At 38.3% G+C, this 18,289-nt stretch overlaps 2 protein-coding genes across 3 annotated transcripts in view; one reads left to right on the plus strand and one right to left on the minus strand.

The window, feature by feature from the left end:
- Positions 1-647: 647 nt before the first annotated feature.
- TFB2M (transcription factor B2, mitochondrial) lies at positions 648-15,874 on the minus strand. Of its 2 annotated transcripts, XM_036277486.1 has the most exons (8): positions 15,428-15,874; positions 14,661-14,749; positions 12,590-12,740; positions 12,143-12,291; positions 8,515-8,604; positions 7,558-7,620; positions 3,786-3,949; positions 648-1,320 (listed from the first exon to the last, which is right to left on the minus strand). In XM_036277486.1, exons 1-8 carry the CDS (start codon positions 15,732-15,734, stop codon positions 1,143-1,145), a joined length of 1,191 nt encoding a protein of 396 aa, XP_036133379.1. In that variant the 5' UTR covers positions 15,735-15,874; the 3' UTR covers positions 648-1,142. The 2 variants fall into 2 exon arrangements, with proteins under 2 accessions (XP_036133379.1, XP_036133380.1); XM_036277487.1 differs by lacking the exon at positions 12,143-12,291 and having other exon boundaries at positions 12,663-12,740.
- A 191-nt stretch (positions 15,875-16,065) lies between these two features.
- CNST (consortin, connexin sorting protein) overlaps positions 16,066-18,289 on the plus strand; it is an 83,445-nt gene continuing 81,221 nt past the window's right edge. The window contains exon 1 of the mRNA XM_036277459.1: positions 16,066-16,213. The gene's annotated coding sequence lies outside the window, so the exon portion shown is untranslated. The remainder of the gene's footprint in view (positions 16,214-18,289) is intronic.

Consider the following 18,289-nt stretch of genomic DNA (forward strand, 5'->3'; position numbering starts at 1 on the left):
CTCTGAACTATACTTAAAATGTTTCTCAGCTGACATTCTTGTAACCTAGTAACAGAAATATAGGCTTAAAGCACAAGACTAAGAAAGAAACAGTGAGAAGGAAGACTGAATGACATTATGAAGATGAGGCAGATTATGTAAGGCAGGATAGGAATTTTAAAAGAGGATTTCGTTTCCAGCCAGACTGATTTGTAAAGCAATGACAACAGTAGGGAGGTTGGGAAGAACTGCTGTGGCTAAATGTTAAGAACACACCCTACAAAGAGTTACTTACTAATATTCCTTGGGCATTACAAAGTGTTATAATAGCAAACAAATCTAGTTCAGAAGATTAGATATGTTTCACCTAAAATGCAGAAGCTTCTTCAATGATCTAAGAAAATATTCTTAATTTCATCTAGGTTCATGTAAAGGTCTAACTTCAGATAAATTTTCTTGATGGAACAAAAATGCAAGACTTTTGAATAATAGACTGAATTATTCACTGAATGTACAAATGACTATACATGACAGAATTTAAAGTGAGTAAGTTAGGGTCAATTTTATGGTTCATTAAAGATCAAAAAAAAAAATCACAAAATCTTATTTAAAATATTTTAATTTCTAAAAACATTTAAACCATTTAAAAATTTAATTTAATTGCACAGTATCTGTTAATACTTTCCACAAACTGAAAAGTAAAACAAACCACTTACATCAGTTTTATTTACTTTCTAAGCTTAGAAATGTACATCCTTTGCCCCACTGGAGGATGCAAAAATTAAGTGAAAGTGGAATATTTACATTAATACAATGTAAGCATTTGGCTAAAAGGGTTTTAAAAAGTAAAATTCATCCAGTAATTCCATACAACTACCATTACGTTAATAGTAGATAGGAATTTAAAATAAATCTAAGCTGACCAAATCCAGAATTAAGTGAAGTTTTAATTTTATTCGGTTGTGAATAAAATAGCAGCCACTGTTTTATCCAATGTACTAATGGTATCAACCTCAGAAGAAATTATCTGTCTTGTCTGTGCAAAACAAGGACAGTTACCTTCTGTTGAGAGAATGCGAGCTTTTCAACTTTGTTTTTTCATTTGTGTCATAATTTCTAAATAAAATAAACAGTTCCAGCTACTGTTGTGGCAGTCCATATCCCTATATGACCACTTCTTCCATGAAGTCATCATACAGCCACTTACAGGTATAATTTTGGGAACATTCTATAGTTTCAAAAAGGTGTTTAAAGTCTTCAGGATACATTTTTGTTATTTTTGTTGTTTTCTTTTGTTTTATTTTCTTCAGTATATCCATTGCATCAATTGGACTCAATGAACTGCAAAAAAAAAAAAAATTCTAAGTAAATTTGTTAAATCCTTTTTTATAACAACTGTCAGTTAATATTGATAGAGGTGGCTTTTAAGCCCTATTTAAAATGCCTAACTTAATATAGTTAACTAATCTTATTTAGTTTAAGAGCTTGTATATAATATGTAGCTTTAACTAGGTTTATTCATAAAGTTTCATGGCTTACCTGTAATTAAAAGAAAAGATGTACGTGTTAACAGGTTCTAATCAATTCCTACACAAAATTCTAGTTTAACATTGCCCTTTAAAAAATTCTTGTCTACCTCTTTCATCTTTTAACTCTCTTTGCAAAAATATTCTTAACTCCATTTAGGTTCATATAAAAGTTCAGTAAGTTTAAACAACAGAAACTGCTGTCTGGCAGTTTTCAAAGAAATAATCCTTCACATTTTAATCTAACAATTACCAGTGAATAAATTATAAAGCAGAAAACTGCCTATGTAGTAGCCTATCAAGAAACCATCAGTGAACCCGGCAGGTTGGTTCAGTTGGTTGAGCATCATCCCATGCACCAGGTCACCAATTTGATTCCTGGTCAGGGCACATGCCCGGGTGGCAGGCTTCATCCCCAGTAGGGATCGTGCAGGAGGCAGCCAATTGATGTTTCTATCTCTATCTTCCTCTCCCTTCCTCTCTCTCTAAAATCAATTTTTTAAAAATATTAAAAAAAAAAAAAAAGAACCCATCAATGAGCCTCTGACAATAACAAGTAAACACTTGCAAGAAAATACTTCCACTGCATTTTGATTTTGAATGGAATCCTCATCACAGATGGAAATATGCTTTCAATTTACGGAGATCTCAAAGGGAATTTTTAACATAGTGCACCACAGTTTACCATATTTATTCCTTAATTTCCTATATTTTTGATAGTTTCACTCAAAACAACCACTACCACAAGGAGACAAGATAAAATATTGTACTGGTCTATTGCCACTTTTAACATATTTTTTTTACACAAATTGTGTTCAACCAACAACTCATTCAGTTATATATTTAACGATGATCAAATTAAACTTTTTTGTACTTGTGATCAAATTAATTTTTTTTCAACCCTCACCAGAGGATACTTTTCTTTTTTTTAATCAACACCCAAGGATATTTTTCTTTAAATTTTATTTTCTTTATTGATATTACAGAGAGAGAGAGAAGGAGAGGGAGAGAGAGACAGAAACATCAATGAGAGAGAACATCTGACTGGGCGCCTCCTGCATGCCCCCCACTGGGGATCAAGACCACTACCTGGGGATGTGCCCTGACCTGGAATCAAACTAGCGACCTCTTGGTGCATGGATCAGCGTTCAACCAGTAAGCCACACTGGCTAGGCAGAGAGGATACTTTTTTTTTTGCTGGTACGTGCCCCTAGCGCCAACCGAACCCGGGACTCTCTGGTCCGCAGGCTGACGCTCAACCACTGAGCCAAACTGGCCAGGGCCAGAGAGGATACTTTTCTACAGACCTTTCAGATAGAGTGGGATGGAGATGGGGAGGGGAGAGAAAGAGAAGCACCGACGTGAGAGAGACACATGGATTGATTGCCTCCAGCACAACTAGGCAGGGCATGCTCAAATTAATTTAAATGATTAGTAACATTTTGCTCAACCTCTGACAATACTTTAAATAAATATAGGCTGCTGATTATAAGGTATAATGCATAACTCAAAAAACTGTACACATCAGCCCTATATAAAAATTATATTCGTGTAGATAAAAAGTAGGTAGTAACAGTCATCATTTTTAACAGTAGAAACAAAATTTTGGTCCAGGGTAGGAAAATTAGGGTGGTACAATGATCCACTTCTATTTTGGTTAGGAAATAGAACCAATGACAGGCAATGACAAGGTAGATGGTGGGCCCTTGTCAGTTTGGCTCAGCAGTCAGAGCATCAGCCCGCGGACCAGAGAGTCCCGGGTTCGGTTTCCACTAAGGGCACGTACCTCAGTCGCATTTTGTCCCCAGCCCCGGTTGGGGTCATGTGGGTGGCAACCACTCAATGTCTCTCTTACATCAGTGTTTCTCTCTTTCTCTTCCTCTCGCCCTCCCGCTCTATCTGAAGATAAATGCAAAAATGTCCTTGTGTGAGGATTAAAAAAAAGGGTAGATGATGGGTATGCCATCAATAATCCCAACTTTCTCCACCCTAGCTAGTGGCAAGCAGCTAGTTCTTCATGAAGGTTAATCACGGGGTTTACTCTGACAAAGATAATAAAATTGTAGGTATCCACAGCTGTTTTATCAAAGAAAAAAAAATTAAGCTCAGGAGATTATGTGGAAAATATAATTATACTTTTCTCAAAAGTACACCAGGCAAAAAGAAGTATCTTGAAGAAACACTTCAAAGATATGCAAGATATAAAAATTGGACTCTAATATGAAAGTATAATTCTCATATTAAATCGCTACTTTTATACTTGCTTTTATTCTTACTTACTTTAAGTGGTCTATTAACTTGGCATTGCGCTTCATAAAACACTGCTTTAACATGTGAAAAAACACATCATAGTTAACAGGTGTTAAATTTTTTGTAAATAAATTTCTACGAGGAGTCAGTTGAATAAAACACAGGTTCTGTTGTCTTTGTTGTTCTGATGATTCCTGGAGAGGAGGGAAAATAAATTGTTAGTCATAACATATTGCCAGAGCGAGACATTGTTCATTTATTCATTCAAGTTACCCGGTGAAAAAGCAAGCCTTAGAGACCCTGGATGTACCTGTATGTTCTTATCAGCTATGCCAAGAATGCAAGGCCCTAACTGCTCTTTACCTAGGCCATTTCTCAGGGTTGTCTGCTGTGAGCCACCAGGAGGGATGAGATAATCTCTCTCTCCAGGACAAAAAGCAGGCTTGCTTCATGTTTGCTATAAAAGGGGTGGGACCCCCAACTCTGTGTTGTTCCTCAGTTGCTATGCAAACCCTCTGCATGCACACCATCCAAATGTGCCCCATCATACACTCTGTGGGACCTGGGGGCAAATAACATCCTTTGTCTGGTCCAGGAGTCTATATCTTTCACCACCATCCATAAGAGTAACAGTTTATTAACTTGTAAACAGGGTAAAACCAATTCCCAAACATGGCACTAACATGTAGTGCGTCTCTTCTGTATTTGAAGCAAAACACCAGATCCTAAGAATAAAAATATAGGGTTAGCAAGCCATGGTCCACAGCCTGCCTCTGGAGCTAAGAATGGTTTTCACATTTGTAAAGGAGTGTTTTAAAAAAAAACAAAAACCAAAGAACACATGATAGAGACTGTATGTGGCCTGAAAGCATAAAATATCTGACAACTGATCATTTACAGAAAAAGTTGGCCAACCTGCTCCAGTATACAACATTACACAGATTAAAATGAAAACTGTATGACTTGATGTAAGTTTAAGACACTTTTCCCCCTAAAATTATTCCTCAGAAAAGAGGAAGCCTTATGTTTCTTTAGGAATTCTCACATATTAGGTAGTGATCACTTACTTTATTTTATATATTTAAATATTTAATAGTTCAAAATATACATTATATCATATATATTTAAGCATAAATCCTATCTGTGGAAGACATATTAACTCCCCCAAAAAATTATAATCGCCCTGGCCGGTTTGGCTCAGCGGTTAGAGCGTCAGCCTGTGGTCCAGAGAGACCTGGATTCGGTTCCCGCTAAGGGTGCGTACCTCGGTTGCAGTTTATCCCCGGCCCTGGATGGGTCATGCAGGTGGCAACCACTCGAAGTGTCCCTTTCACGTTGATATTTCTCTCTCTCTCTCTCTCTCTCTCTCTCTGCAGGTGGCAACCACTCGAAGTGTCCCTTTCACGTTGATATTTCTCTCTCTCTCTCTCTCTCTCTCTCTCTCTCTCTCTCTTCCTCTCTCTCCCTCCCACTCTATCTGAACAAAAAATGGAAAAATGTCCTCGGGTAAGGATTAAAAAAAAAAAATTATAATCAATTCTAGCTTCTAATTTTGGATGGCTGCAGCTTAAGGAATTGGTAAAAAGAAAGGCAATGAAATTCAAAAATATTCAGTAATTATTAATTAGGAAAAGGGATAACACAATTCAAAGTATTATATGTTGTTGTTAACAAGTCTTTTGAAGATGACTTTCAAAAGCAACCAGGGCCGCGCTGGTGTGGCTCAGTGGTTGAGCATCGACCCATGCACCAAGAGGTCCCCGGTTTGATTCCGGGTCAGGGCACATGCCCAGGCTGTGGGCCCTATCCCCAGTGGGGCGCATGCAGGAGGCAGCCAATCAATATTCTCTCTCATCAATGTTTCTCTCTCTCCTTCTCCCTTCTTCTCTCTCTAAAAACAATAAAGAAAAAAAAATTTTTTTAAAGCAACCTGGTAGCCTGGTTGGTGTGGCTCAGTGGACTAAGCATTGTTCCATGGACTGAGAGGTCCCAGTTTGAGTCCTGGTCATGGCACACCAGGAGGCAGCCGATCGATGTTTCCCTCTCACGTTGATGTTTCTATTTCTCTCTCCCTAAAAAAAATCAAAACCGTATTAAAAAAAAAAAAGAGTGAAAGAGAACTGCTGGCTAAAGAGCAAAAGGGGGGAAAGAGGAAATAAAGAGAGAGAAAAAAGCCCAGCCAGTGTGGCTCAGTGGTTAAGCATTGACCCATGCACCAAGAGGTGGCCAGTTCCATTCCTGGTCCGGGCACATGGCCAGGCCGTGGCTAATTCCCCAATGGAGGGCATGCAAGAGGCGGCCAATCAGTGTTCTCTCTCATCCATGTTTCTCTCTCTTTCTTTCTCTCTCTCTCTCTCTCTCTCCCACTTCCTTTCTCTAAAATCAATAAAGAAAAAAAAATGTTTTAATAAAATAAAATAATTAAAAAAAATAAAGTGAAAGAGAACTAAAATCACAATGATCACTATAAGGATCGATCACTTGAAAATCAGACCATTTTTAAATTGATAATTTTCTTTTTTTCCTTTAGTGGCAAGAGTGACAAAATAACAAAGATTCAGCAAATGGGAATTTCAGGCTGAATTGGTATGCTGGGATTAGGGCATCACTGGCATTTAATCCTAACGTGGAATTTTCTGACTTCAAAGATTGTTTCTGAAACTTCAGCGACTTTATTACAATTTCACTACAAGTACTCTGAAATAAACTAAATGGGGGATCGCTTTATAACATCATCACTTGGTTCTTTAAAAATGGGAAAAAAACAAAAATAAAAGCCCCGCCTCTTAGGTAGAAACAAAGGCACCTATTGTTAAATTCAACCATTATAAGTAGCAATATTAAAAATGTCTAAATAATTAATAAGGTTTAAAATCTTGTTTTTAACTTACAAAATTAGATGAATAGTAAAATGATTACGTTTTCCAAATTTGAGCTGTATCTTCATTTCAAAAGAGATAAAAATGGAAGTCAGATTCTGTTTAAGTCTATTACTATGCTGGCATCCTCTGTATAAATAGCTGAAAAATACAATTCTCTTCCAAAATAATTTGTATTTATTAAAAGCAATAAGGTATGTTTAAAGAACAATTCTAGATATTCTAAAGTTAAAAATTTAAATAAATATGCCTGGCCAGTGTGGTCAGTGGTTGAGCACTGACCCATGTACCAAGAGGTCACTGGTTCAATTCCTAATCAGGGCACATGCCCAGGTTTCAGGATCCATCCCCAGTAGGGGAAGTGCAGAAGGCAGCTGATTGATGTTTCCCTCTCATTAATATTTCTATCCTTCTCTCCCTCTCCCTTTCTCTCTCTCTAAAATCAAAACTTTTTATATAAATACACAATACCAGGTAATCTTTTTTTTTAATCCTCACCAGAGGATATTTTTCTATTTACCTTCAGATAAAGTAGGAGGGAGGGAGAGACGAGGAGAAAGGAGAGAGAGGGAGAGAGAACCACTGATGTGAGAGGAACACATCGACTGGTTGCCTCCTGCACGACCCCAACCAGGGCTGGGATGAACTGCAATTGAGGTATGTGCCTTTGACTGGAATCGAACCCGCGACTCTTTGATTGGAGGGCCAACACTCTAACCGCTGAATTAAACCAGCAAGCGCTAATCTTTCTTTTTTTTTCAAATATGTTTTTTATTGATTTTTAGAGAGAAAGATAAAAGGAGATAGAGATAGAAACATTGATTGCTTCCTTCTGCACACAGGGCCAGTACCAGATAATCTTAAAGAAAACAAAGGATGTTCCACTTAGAGGGAAAAAAGGAAAGGTATTCATTCATTCTTACCCTCCACTCTGGCTTTTCCAGTTGCCCACTTTGGGTATGTATGTCAAATGATGAACAAGGCTCCTTGAGAGAAGTTAAACAAAAACACTTATTTTAGTGCTCTTCAAATTGTGAAAGTGCCCCAAATTATCACTGCCTTCAAAAATTAAAATTAAAAATTAACAATCTTGCCTGCCCTAGCCAGTGTGGCTCAGTAGTTAGAGCACTGGCCTTTGCACTGAGGGGTCATGGACACGATTCCTGGTCAATGGCACGTACCTGGGTTGCAGGTTTGACCCCACCCTAGTCAGGATATGTGCGGGAGACAAGCAATCAAAGTGTCTCGGTCACATCAATTTTTCTCTCTCTCCCACTCCCTCTCTCCCCATCCACTACCCCTCCTTTCACTCTCTCTAAAAATACAATCTTCACTATATAAAGAAAAAAAATCATAGGAAAAAAAAAAAAAGACTGAAAATATGCCACAATGTCAATAGTGACCTCTGGGTGGTAGAATTGTAGCAGCTTTTTTTCCTTATTGATTTTAGAGAGACACAGAAACATCGATGAGAGAAAACATCAATTGGCCGCCTCCTGCATGCCCCCCACTGGGGGTCGGGCCCACAACATGGGCATGTGCCCTGACCAGGAATCGAACTGGCAACCCCTTGGTGCATTGGTAGACGTTCAACCACTGAGCCACAACGGCCGGGCTTTAGTGATTTTTTATTTCTTTTCTTTCTTTCTTTTACATGTCTTACATTTTTATAATGAACATATATTATTTTTATTATCAGAGAAAAACATAAATATTTGTGACAAAAACAGCAGCACAAAGTTACCTGGCTCTATTATATTCCACAGTTGGAAAAAGTAATAAAATTAATCTTGAGTTTATCTCCATTCACTGGACCCTGAAATGTACACTCTCTAAAAAGAATCAAGTTCCCTGTTGAAACTTAACAAGGTTTTACTCACCACATGCAGAAGCTTAATCTCACACGCTACTTGCCAGAGCACACTTAATGCATGGTACAGGTTTGGATTCTGGGGATTTGCCATTATCTTCTAGGAGGAGGTAAATAAAAGGTACTTGGTATACAAAACTATAATCAATCAAAACCAAACGTTGTCTTAATAGTAATATCTTAATGGTCTCTGGAAATTAAAGAAAATTAGAATTAAATGCAAAATCTTAACTGTAAACCTTTCAAAGAAGAGAAAGTGCTTTTAAACTTTCATACTGAAATATCATCAAGTACATGCCTTAAACTTATGAGTAATGAAATATCATCAAGTACACTTAAAATAGAACATATTGGAGCCCTCGCCAGTTTGGCTCAGCAGTTAGATTGTCGGCCCGTGGACCAGAGAGTCCCAGGCTCGGTTCCCTCTAAGGGCATGTACCTTGGTTGCAGTTTGTCCCCAGCCCCAGTTGGGGTCGTGTGGGTGGCAACCAGTCGGCGTGTCTCTTGCACATCAATGTTTCTCTCTCTTCCTCCCTTTCTCCCTCCCGCTCTATCTGAAGATAAATGCAAAAAAAAAAGTCCTCAGGTGAGGATAAAAAAAAAGAAATAGAACATATTAAGAGATTGATTTCCTTTAACCATGTATTACCCATCAGGGCAAAAATCTCATTAAAGAAAAAAATGAAACAAAAAGTGTGTAATTACTGTGGAGAAAGACAGTTGTGTTAGAAATATGCATAAAGTGGGCTATTAAATTTTGAGTCAAGAATTGTTTAGACTGACACTTGAAAGACAGCAGGTTACTTCAGTGAATGCGAGGGCACCTCAGAAAGAACAAAGCACACGTGCAAGAGACATGGTAAAGAAGCTTGAGAACATTTCTCTAGCAGCAAGATGAAACCTGATAAAACATTTCCTATTTCTCTTCCTTTCATTCTTTCAAGTATTTACTGTATGTACAGCTTCAAGGTTCTGAGACTTCTGCTCCCCCTTCACAGACAGTCACTATTTACTTACTACCTGGGTCTTAGTGAATAAATCATCCCTTCATTTTCTGACTCACTATTCTAATCCATAGCTCTGTTATATATAAATGAGCATCTATAGAGTCTAAAACCCTAAAAGTTCCACACACAAAAACTATTAGAATAAAGGAATTCGGCAAAGTTGCAGAATACAAAACACACAAAAATCAGTTGTATTTTTATACACTAACAATGAATAATCTGAAAAGAAAATTAAAACAATTCCACTTACACTGAAAACTACAAAACACTGCTGAAAGAAAATAAGGGAAATATAAATAAATGAAAAGACATCCTGTGTTCATGGACCAAAAGACTTCTATTGTTAAGGAGTCAATACTACCCGAGTGAGAAACAAATTGAATGTAATCCCTATCAAAATCCCAAAGATATGTTTTTGCAGAAATAAAAAATTCACCATAAAATTTATATGGAATCTCCAGACACACCAAATAAACTAAACAATCATTAAAAAGAACAAAATTAGAGGACTTATAATTCCTGATTTCAAAACTTACTACAAAGTTTCAGTAGTATTTTGTGGTACTGCCCTGGCTGGTGTGAATCAGTTGGGCATTGCCCCATGCACCACAGGGTTGCCAGTTCAATTTTCAGTCGGGGAATATGCCAGGTTGCAGGCTCCATCCCAGGTGGGGGTGTTTAGGAGGCAGACGATGTTTAGCTCTCACATTGATGTTTCTCTCTCTCTCCCTCTCTTTCTCCCCCTCTTCTCTAAAAATCAATTTTAAGCCCTGGCCAGTTTGGCTCAGCGGTTAGAGCGTCAGCCTGCGGTCCGGAGAGACCCGGGTTCGGTTCCCGCTAAGGGCACGTACTTCGGTTGCAGTTTGTCCCCGGCCCTGGTTGGTCGTGTGGGTGGCAACCACTCGATGTGTCCCTTCACGTCGATGTTTCTCTCTCTCTCTCCCTCCCACTCTATCTGTACAAAAAATGGAAAAATCCTCGGGTGAGGATAAAAATCAATTTTAAAAATCTAAAAATAAAAAGTGTGGTACTAGCATAAAGAGAAACATAGAACAATGGAATAAAATAGAGTTCATAAATAGACCCTCATGTATATCATCAAGTGAGTTTTCAACACAGGTGACAATGGGGAGAGGATAGTCTTTCAATAAAAGTGCTGGGAAACCTGCATATCTATATGCAAAAGAATGAAGCTGGACCCTTACCTAACATCATATAAAAAAAGTAATTCAAAATGTATCAGAAACCTGAACATACGAGCTAAAACAATATAACTCTTAGAAGGAAACACAGGGGAAAAGCTTCAAGACATTGAATTTGGCCATGATATCTGATATATGAGACCAAGGCACAGGCAACAAAACAAAACAAAAATTGCACATTACTAAAATTAAAAACTTTGGGACTTAAAGGATACCATAACAATGTAAAATGGTAAACCATAAAAGGGGAGAAAATATATGCAAATTGCATACCTGAGAAGAAATTAACATCAAGAATGTACAAAACAAAACAAAAATGGACAACTCAATTTCTCCAAAGAAGATACACAAATGATCTGTAACCACATAAAAGATGTTCATCTTTACTAATCATTTAGGAAAATGGAAATTCAAAACCACAATGAGATAGCACTTTAAACCATCATAATGGGTATTATTTATTAAAACAACAATAAAAGCCCAGCCAGTGTGGCTCAGTGGTTGAACATCGACGCATGCACCAAGAAGCCGCCAGTTCGATTCCCAGTCAAGGCACACGAGCCAAATCCCCAGGTGGGGGAATGCAAGTGGCGGCCAATCGATGTTCTCTCTCATCAATGTTTCTCTCTCTCTCTCTCTCTCTCTCAAATCAATAAAGAAAAATAAATATAAAACAACAAGCACTGGAGAAAACGTGGAGAAACTGGAACTCTTGTGCATTGCTGGTAAGAATATAAAATAGGGTAGTCATTATGGAAAACAGTATGGTGGTTCCTCAAAAAATTAAAAATAGAATTAGCATATGATACAGAAATTTCACTTTAGTTTCCCATACTAACTGAAAACAGAGACTCCAAGATATATTTGCACACCAATGTTCATAGCAGCATTATTCAAATAACCAAAAAGTGAAAGCAACCAAAGGGTCATTGACAGAAGAATGGATGAACAAAAGGTAGTGTATATATACAATGGAATATTATTATGCAGCCTTAAAAAGGAATGAAATTCCGACACATGCTACAATTTGAATAAACCCTAAAGAAATGCTAAGTGAAATAAGCCAGACACAAAGTAAAATATTGTATAATTCCACTTATGTGAGGTACCTAGAATAGTCAAATTTATATAGACAGAATGTAGAATGATAGTTGGGGCTCATAGGAGGGAAAAATGTGGAGTTAGTGTTTAATGGGTACAGAATTCCAGTATGGAATGAGGAACAAGTTCTGAGAAGACATAGACGGTGGTAACAGTTGTACCATAAATGTAAATGTACTTACTGCCACTGAACTGTACACTTAAAAATAGTTAAAATGGTAAATTTTATGTCATGAGCCCAAATTAAAATCATACAGATTAAGACTACAGAAAAATCACAGAACTCTTTCAAGACACAATACTAGTCAAGTACTAGTTAATAACCTACCTGGCAGTCCATTTCATTAATAAACAAATTGAGTTCTACTCGTCCATATCTATATAGAGAAGTACAGGAATATATGTCATGTAAAAGCTTCCAAATCATCTTTTTCTCATTTTTAGTTGGGAAGATTCCAACTACTTTTAAAGGGATACCTATTAAGAACACAAGCAAAAATAATTGAATAAATTCTTAACACTTTTTCCTGTGACCATATTTTATTGAGTCAAGCTAAGTTAACCAACTATACTAATTCCTCAATATGTTTCCGTTATGGAACTTGGCCTCAGCAAAACTGCTCAGACTACTTGTATCCAGGTGCGGGGAAAGCAATAATCAACTTAAGAGCATATGCCCATAACTTATATAATATAAATTACACATAAATCTCATCAACAAACCAGGAGCACTGCTAGAGAAGGCAGGCCCATTATAGTAAATTACAAAAATTACCTTTTGACCAAGGAAGTGTTTTTATTCCAAAATCCTGAAAAAGCAACTTTGAATTCACAATAGGTTTCATTACCCCATAACTTCTAGGATCCAGTTTAAAGAAATCACAGTGGAGCACATGGAGTTTTCCACCCAGCTTTTTTCCTAGAGACTAAAGAGAAAGAGAGATAAAATGTTAAGAAATTTCAGTGTTATGAAAGTGCTTGTAACAATACAAAGATCTACTTAAAAAAAAAAACACAATTCTTATAATAAATATTACCATCTCAATAATGATGTAAAAAATACATTACTAATATACCCTAAAATTTAACAGTTAATACAAATCAATTAATGTCTGCAAAATAATGAAAGTACAAGACCCCCGCCTCATCCCCGCAAATCACTTTCAGCAAAATCTTACTTATCATTTTACTTTCTTTACTTTATCTCAGCTGTATTATTAACTGTCTGAAAAGTTCCTTCACACTAATCTCTAATTCCTTAGTAGTGACTGCCTGGAGCACCAGACAAAGATTCTGAGACCACATCTTAGACAGAGAGCTGCTATCCATCTGCTAGTCATGCAAAGATGTTTCACAGTTCAGAAAAACAATAAAAATATTAAAGTGAAAGGTAGATGATTCAAGAGAGTATTCCTTTTTTTCTTGAAGAGTTTAGTTAGTCCTTCACCAAACGAACGTAGCTCATTATGCAGGTCAATGTCCACTTTCCGCTTAATTTTTCATTTACTTTTTCTAAAGAGAGAGGCAACTCTAGAAGGAACACTCCTTGTCCACTGGAAGAGGCCCAATATACCTCAATCTTTTTACTGCCCTGATCTGCTCACCTTGCAGTAGCCAGGAGAACTTAGTAGTGAGAGCAGGTATTAGATACAGATCCCATAAACTTAATTTGAAGTTACAAGAAATCAATTAGAAGAGGGCAATATGCTTTGATATGCATATTTAGGTTCTCATGCACAGAAACTTCCATTGGTATTTACCAAGGTTTCAACAAATTTGCAACTTAAAAGTTATGAATTAAAAACCTAATTTTTCTTAAGCATTTCAGTTCAACCTATAAATATTCTTCAATTTCTAAATCTAGTACATTTCAATTATCACTTTCAGGGGGTGCCCTGCAAAAGACTAGCGGAAGGAACAAGCTGGGGCGGAAATCATATAAGATGAGGTCTCCAGGGACAAGTACAAGGACAAGAAACTGAGATTAAGTCAAAAAGGAAGGAAGAAAACTAGAAGAGTGTGGTGTTATGAAAAAGATTATTCATATAATGCATACCTTAATAACTGATTAAACTCTTACAAATTATACTATATGTACAGTAATAAAATATTCTCACAAATTATTCAAGTCACATTTTAATCTTTCTAACTGAGGAAAGCTAATGAATTTTGGTTTGATGGTAATGTAAACAGAATGGACATTTTCACAATTTTTTGTTTTCATCCTGCACTTTTAGATTTTATATGGTTTCAGGAAGTTGGCACAGAAAAGTATAAGTTTCCTAAAATGAATGTAAAGATTTATAGAGGAGAGAGGGAAAGAGAAAACAGCTGACAATGATGCAAAAAATTTCCACTTTACTGTTATGTAATTTTGTTTGCTATATAACAAAGAAAATTCACTGAAAAATCCATTTGAATAATCCCTTCACTCTATGCAATTGTATCTGACCATACCAAACCTCTCTTGCCCCTGAGTCTCTAAATCCAGAGTTAATACAGTCCCATTAATTTGATCTTAGTACTCCAATTAGATTCTAAGCTCAGAGAAAGCAGGTGCAGAGCACAGTCTTCTGAGAGGAGAAATACCAATTATACACTTTGTTCAAAGTCACCCAACTAGTCTGTAGTAGAGCTAAGAGTAGAAAACAAGTCTCAGAACCCAATCTTTTAGTTTTTCAATAATAATAGATACTACGTTCTAGTCACTGGGGATGACAACATGTTTAACGCATGGCCCCTAAAAGTGAGTCTACAAAAAATAAATTGTGTGCTTACATTTACTTCCCTAAACCACTGCAAGGGAAGATGACTGAACGAATTATTTTTAGAAACTAAAAATATACCTCCAAATGTGGGATAAAAGTTTTGTCACTTTCAACAGCAATCACTGTGGCACCCCTTTGAAGTAATGCTTGAGTCAGGATTCCAGGACCTAATATAGTAAGCGAACAAAAAAAGTATTTTCAAAACAATTTCTTTCAATACCAAAAAAATTAGTCGTTTTACATGTATTATCTAATTTTAAATCTTACAACATCCTCAAAGTAGATATTACAATGCTTACCTACATATAAGGAAACTGGGGATTAGATAGTCACTGGACTCCAACCTCCCTACTGCTAAGTGGGGCTACCTGGCTTTGAATCCATTCTGTCAAGACTGCAAACCTGCGCTCTAATCACAGTGTTTCACATCTCAAGGGAAAAAAAAAAAAAAAGAAAGGCAAAAAGAGGTTGCCTCTAGCCTACATTTCATTGTGGACTATCCTAAATAGAACTGATTCCTATTTTTTAAGTCTATAAAGCTAGTGTTCCCAGCATCCTGCTAATGGTCCATAGGAGATTCACAGAAGGGTAAAATAAAAGTGGGGGGGGGGATGGGTTGCAACTATCTTGGGGAGATGGTGGAATCTAGGAGCCTGTTCTATCAAAATACTGTGTGAAGTGCAAACTGCTACAGAAATATTAGAAATATTTTGCAGCATAATGAATATTGACCACATAAGCTACCTAAAGGAAGGGACTATGTCTTATGCAGCAACCCACGGGTGGTCAATTCAGGTTTGCAGAAGTGATGAACACCCAAGAAAATGCAGTCCAGGCGGACTCACCTGGATTGAATTCCAAGACCATCTTGCAATCGTCTTGTTTCAGCAGGAACTGCACCACGGTCTCAGCCAGTCTCGGACTGATTATGTAACGCCTGGACTCGAAGCGGCCCTTAGACACCCATGCGGGCAAATCTCTGAAACTCTCACTGGGCAACAGCTGCGGCTGGAAGTCAGACAAACCACGGCGGTTCCTCGCCGGGACGTCCTTCCACCTCGCCGCTCCGGAACTCAAAATGCAAAAGCGACCAGCACCGGAAAAGGCTGACAGCGCCAGCCGCGGAGGAAGCCCCGCAACAGGGACCCACATCCTTACACTCTAGGGTCTGTCCCAAAGACACCCAGAGTCATTATACCGTTGGAGAACTCCTCATAAGGAACCCACGTGCAACATCTCCCCACCACCTGACTAGGTCGGGCAAAGGCAAACACTTCAAACTACGCATGCGAACAACCTCTCTTCCTAGCTTTTCCCTCACTTCCGCTTCCGGCCTGGTGCCGACGCTGGAGACTGTGAGTGGCCCATCCAGGCTGTGTACTCTATGGTTGTCCGCCCTCTGCGCTTCCTCTCTAGCCGCTCGCGCTCTGTGCTCCGCGGTCGCGGGCCGCCCAGCCGGGAGGGGTGCGCAGAGGGAGGCGGGGCGGGAAGGCAGAGGTGTCTCCTCCACCCGAGCGGCGGGAGACCCGAGCAAGCTCCGTCTGACAGCTCGTCGGCCGCCATGTCAGCGAGTGGGGCTGGAAACAGCCCCAGAGCTCAGCGGTAGCCCTCCTTTCGCCTCCAGTTCCCAGGTGAGGAGAGGGAGAGCGGGATGCAGGGAACCGGCTGCTCACGGCCGGGGTGCAGAGCCTCTTGGAACCCCTCGCTCCTCCCCCTGCGCTGTCCTCCTCCGGCTGCGCCGCCTCTGCCCTCTGGGTGAGGTGTAGCCGGGTTTCCCCACCTTCGCCCCCTCTCCGCTCCCCTGCTTTCCTCCCGCCTGTGGGTCTGTTCCCTGCGCATCGCGCCAGTTTCTCCCTCCCTAGGGGACCGGCGGCAGGAGTCGTCCCTCCCCGGGCTCCCCCAGGAGCCTGCGGCTTCCACCGTGCCTCTGTTCCCTTCACCCTGGTGCCCACGGCCCCGGCTCTTCTATTTTCCTTCATACCTGTTTCCATCCCCCGGGCACTTGGGTTGTCAAGAACCACCTGGTGTCTTCTCTCCCTTCCTCCCTCTGGGTCAGTATTGCCTTGATTTTTAATTTGCGTGTTGAAAAGATTTAAAGTTAAGATGGAAAATAAGACTTAAAAGCGCTTAAAATTCCTTTCTAAGCTTAAAAAGATTAAGACCTTAGGATGCTTGTTTTGTCCCCTGGGTAAACTTAGTCAAACATATTGTACTGTGGAATGCAATTTAAAAGACCAGTTCCAAACACTCTAAAAATAGGATGCTCTAATGGAAATTTTGGCAGTCTTTTTACCTGCTGGGTAATGTTAGAGGACTCGATCCCTTGCGAGTGATTTCAGTATTTCAGGATTATGCTCAGAGCTTTACCCATTACCCTTTCCACCAGGGAAGGAAACTGCATCCAAGCTAGTCCCTATTTTAAAATATGTACAATCCTTTCTGCTTACTGTATAGAGAGGGTAATTGAGCTTGTCATTTAAATGCACATGGAAAAGGTATCTAAGGAATGCATCATCTAGTAAATAGAAGTCTGAAGATTATATTCAGCTGTCGAATATCAAATGAATAAATAATCGGCAGTCAACTATGGCCTTTTTTGGACTATAAATTTGTTAGGACACCATGGAAAACATCTAATCAACTGTTATGGAAGCCCTGTGGACTCGTTAATCTTAATTTCCTTTTTTTGTTTTTTGTACAATTAACAATTGTCTAAAAGTAACTTTTGCATCCTCTGAATACCTGAATACTATCCGTTACTGAGCTGTATTCCTCTCTCCCCTTAAAAAATATTTTCATAGATTCAGAAACATGTTAATCCCCCGCCCCCCAAGATCCCTGGAGGCCTACATATTTTTATATCAAAACAGAATGATGTTTTATGGGAGAAGATGAAATGGTTCACGCATAGGATTTTATTGTTGACTTTCTCACTTCAAAAAGTACTTTTAAAAACTGTGGTTTAAAAATACTTATTTTAAAATACACTTTTTTATTTCGTGATATTTGTGGACCAAAGGTAACCAGCTTGGCCCTAGAGAAACTGATGTAGTTATTTTCTTTGGGTTTTGGAAAAGAGAATTAGGTTGTGATAATTTTTTCCATTTTTATAGTGTTAATGGCTTGTTTGTGGTTGAAGGTGTTTGAATAATAAAGAGACAGAATCTTGGGTGTTTTGTTTCTTAGTCCCAGGTGCTGGAAATGTCCTTTTCACTTTAAAGACAACCTTATAATCAACTTTTAGACCTACTTTATTGGAAGAACTTCATTTGTGTATTTACATCTTACTTTCTTAAGAGGTGTGGTTTTTACATCCTGTGCTATTTTTGCCTGTTAGAGGTAATCTTTTTAACAAATGGTGTCAGTGCAAAGTGATTCTGCTAGTTATTTTTACACTCTTCTTAAGTTATTTTTATTGCTATCTCAATATAATTGGTAGATAAGGGGAAATATTGCTTTTTCCTTTGGCTTTTAAATGACAGTTATAATTGGGAAATGCCAAATGATAGTACTTGTGTGCTGTTATAATTAAGGCTGTAGGTCCTTTGGAAAGCCTCATGGCATTTAAAGTTTTCTAGTCACAGTAACAAAGTAAAAAAGAAACAGGTGAAATTAATTTCTACTAATATATTTTATATAATCCCATATGTATGTTATTTCAATATGAAATCCACTTTAAAAGTTACTGAGATAGTCTGGCTGGTGTG

This window comes from Molossus molossus, unplaced genomic scaffold (assembly GCF_014108415.1).
Source record: "Molossus molossus isolate mMolMol1 unplaced genomic scaffold, mMolMol1.p scaffold_m16_p_23, whole genome shotgun sequence".
Taxonomy (NCBI): Eukaryota; Metazoa; Chordata; class Mammalia; order Chiroptera; family Molossidae; genus Molossus; species Molossus molossus.

What these genes read in the sequence shown, in the direction of transcription:
- TFB2M (XM_036277486.1), bottom strand. Translation starts at nt 15,734, where the DNA reads ATGTGGGTCCCTGTTGCGGGGCTTCCTCCGCGGCTGGCGCTGTCAGCC. An exon ending in GGTCTTGGAATTCAATCCAG is followed by an intron (nt 14,750 to 15,427) that starts GTGAGTCCGCCT and finishes TTACTATATTAG; the next exon opens with GTCCTGGAATCCTGACTCAA. An exon ending in CTTTTATCCCACATTTGGAG is followed by an intron (nt 12,741 to 14,660) that starts GTATATTTTTAG and finishes CTTTCTCTTTAG; the next exon opens with TCTCTAGGAAAAAAGCTGGG.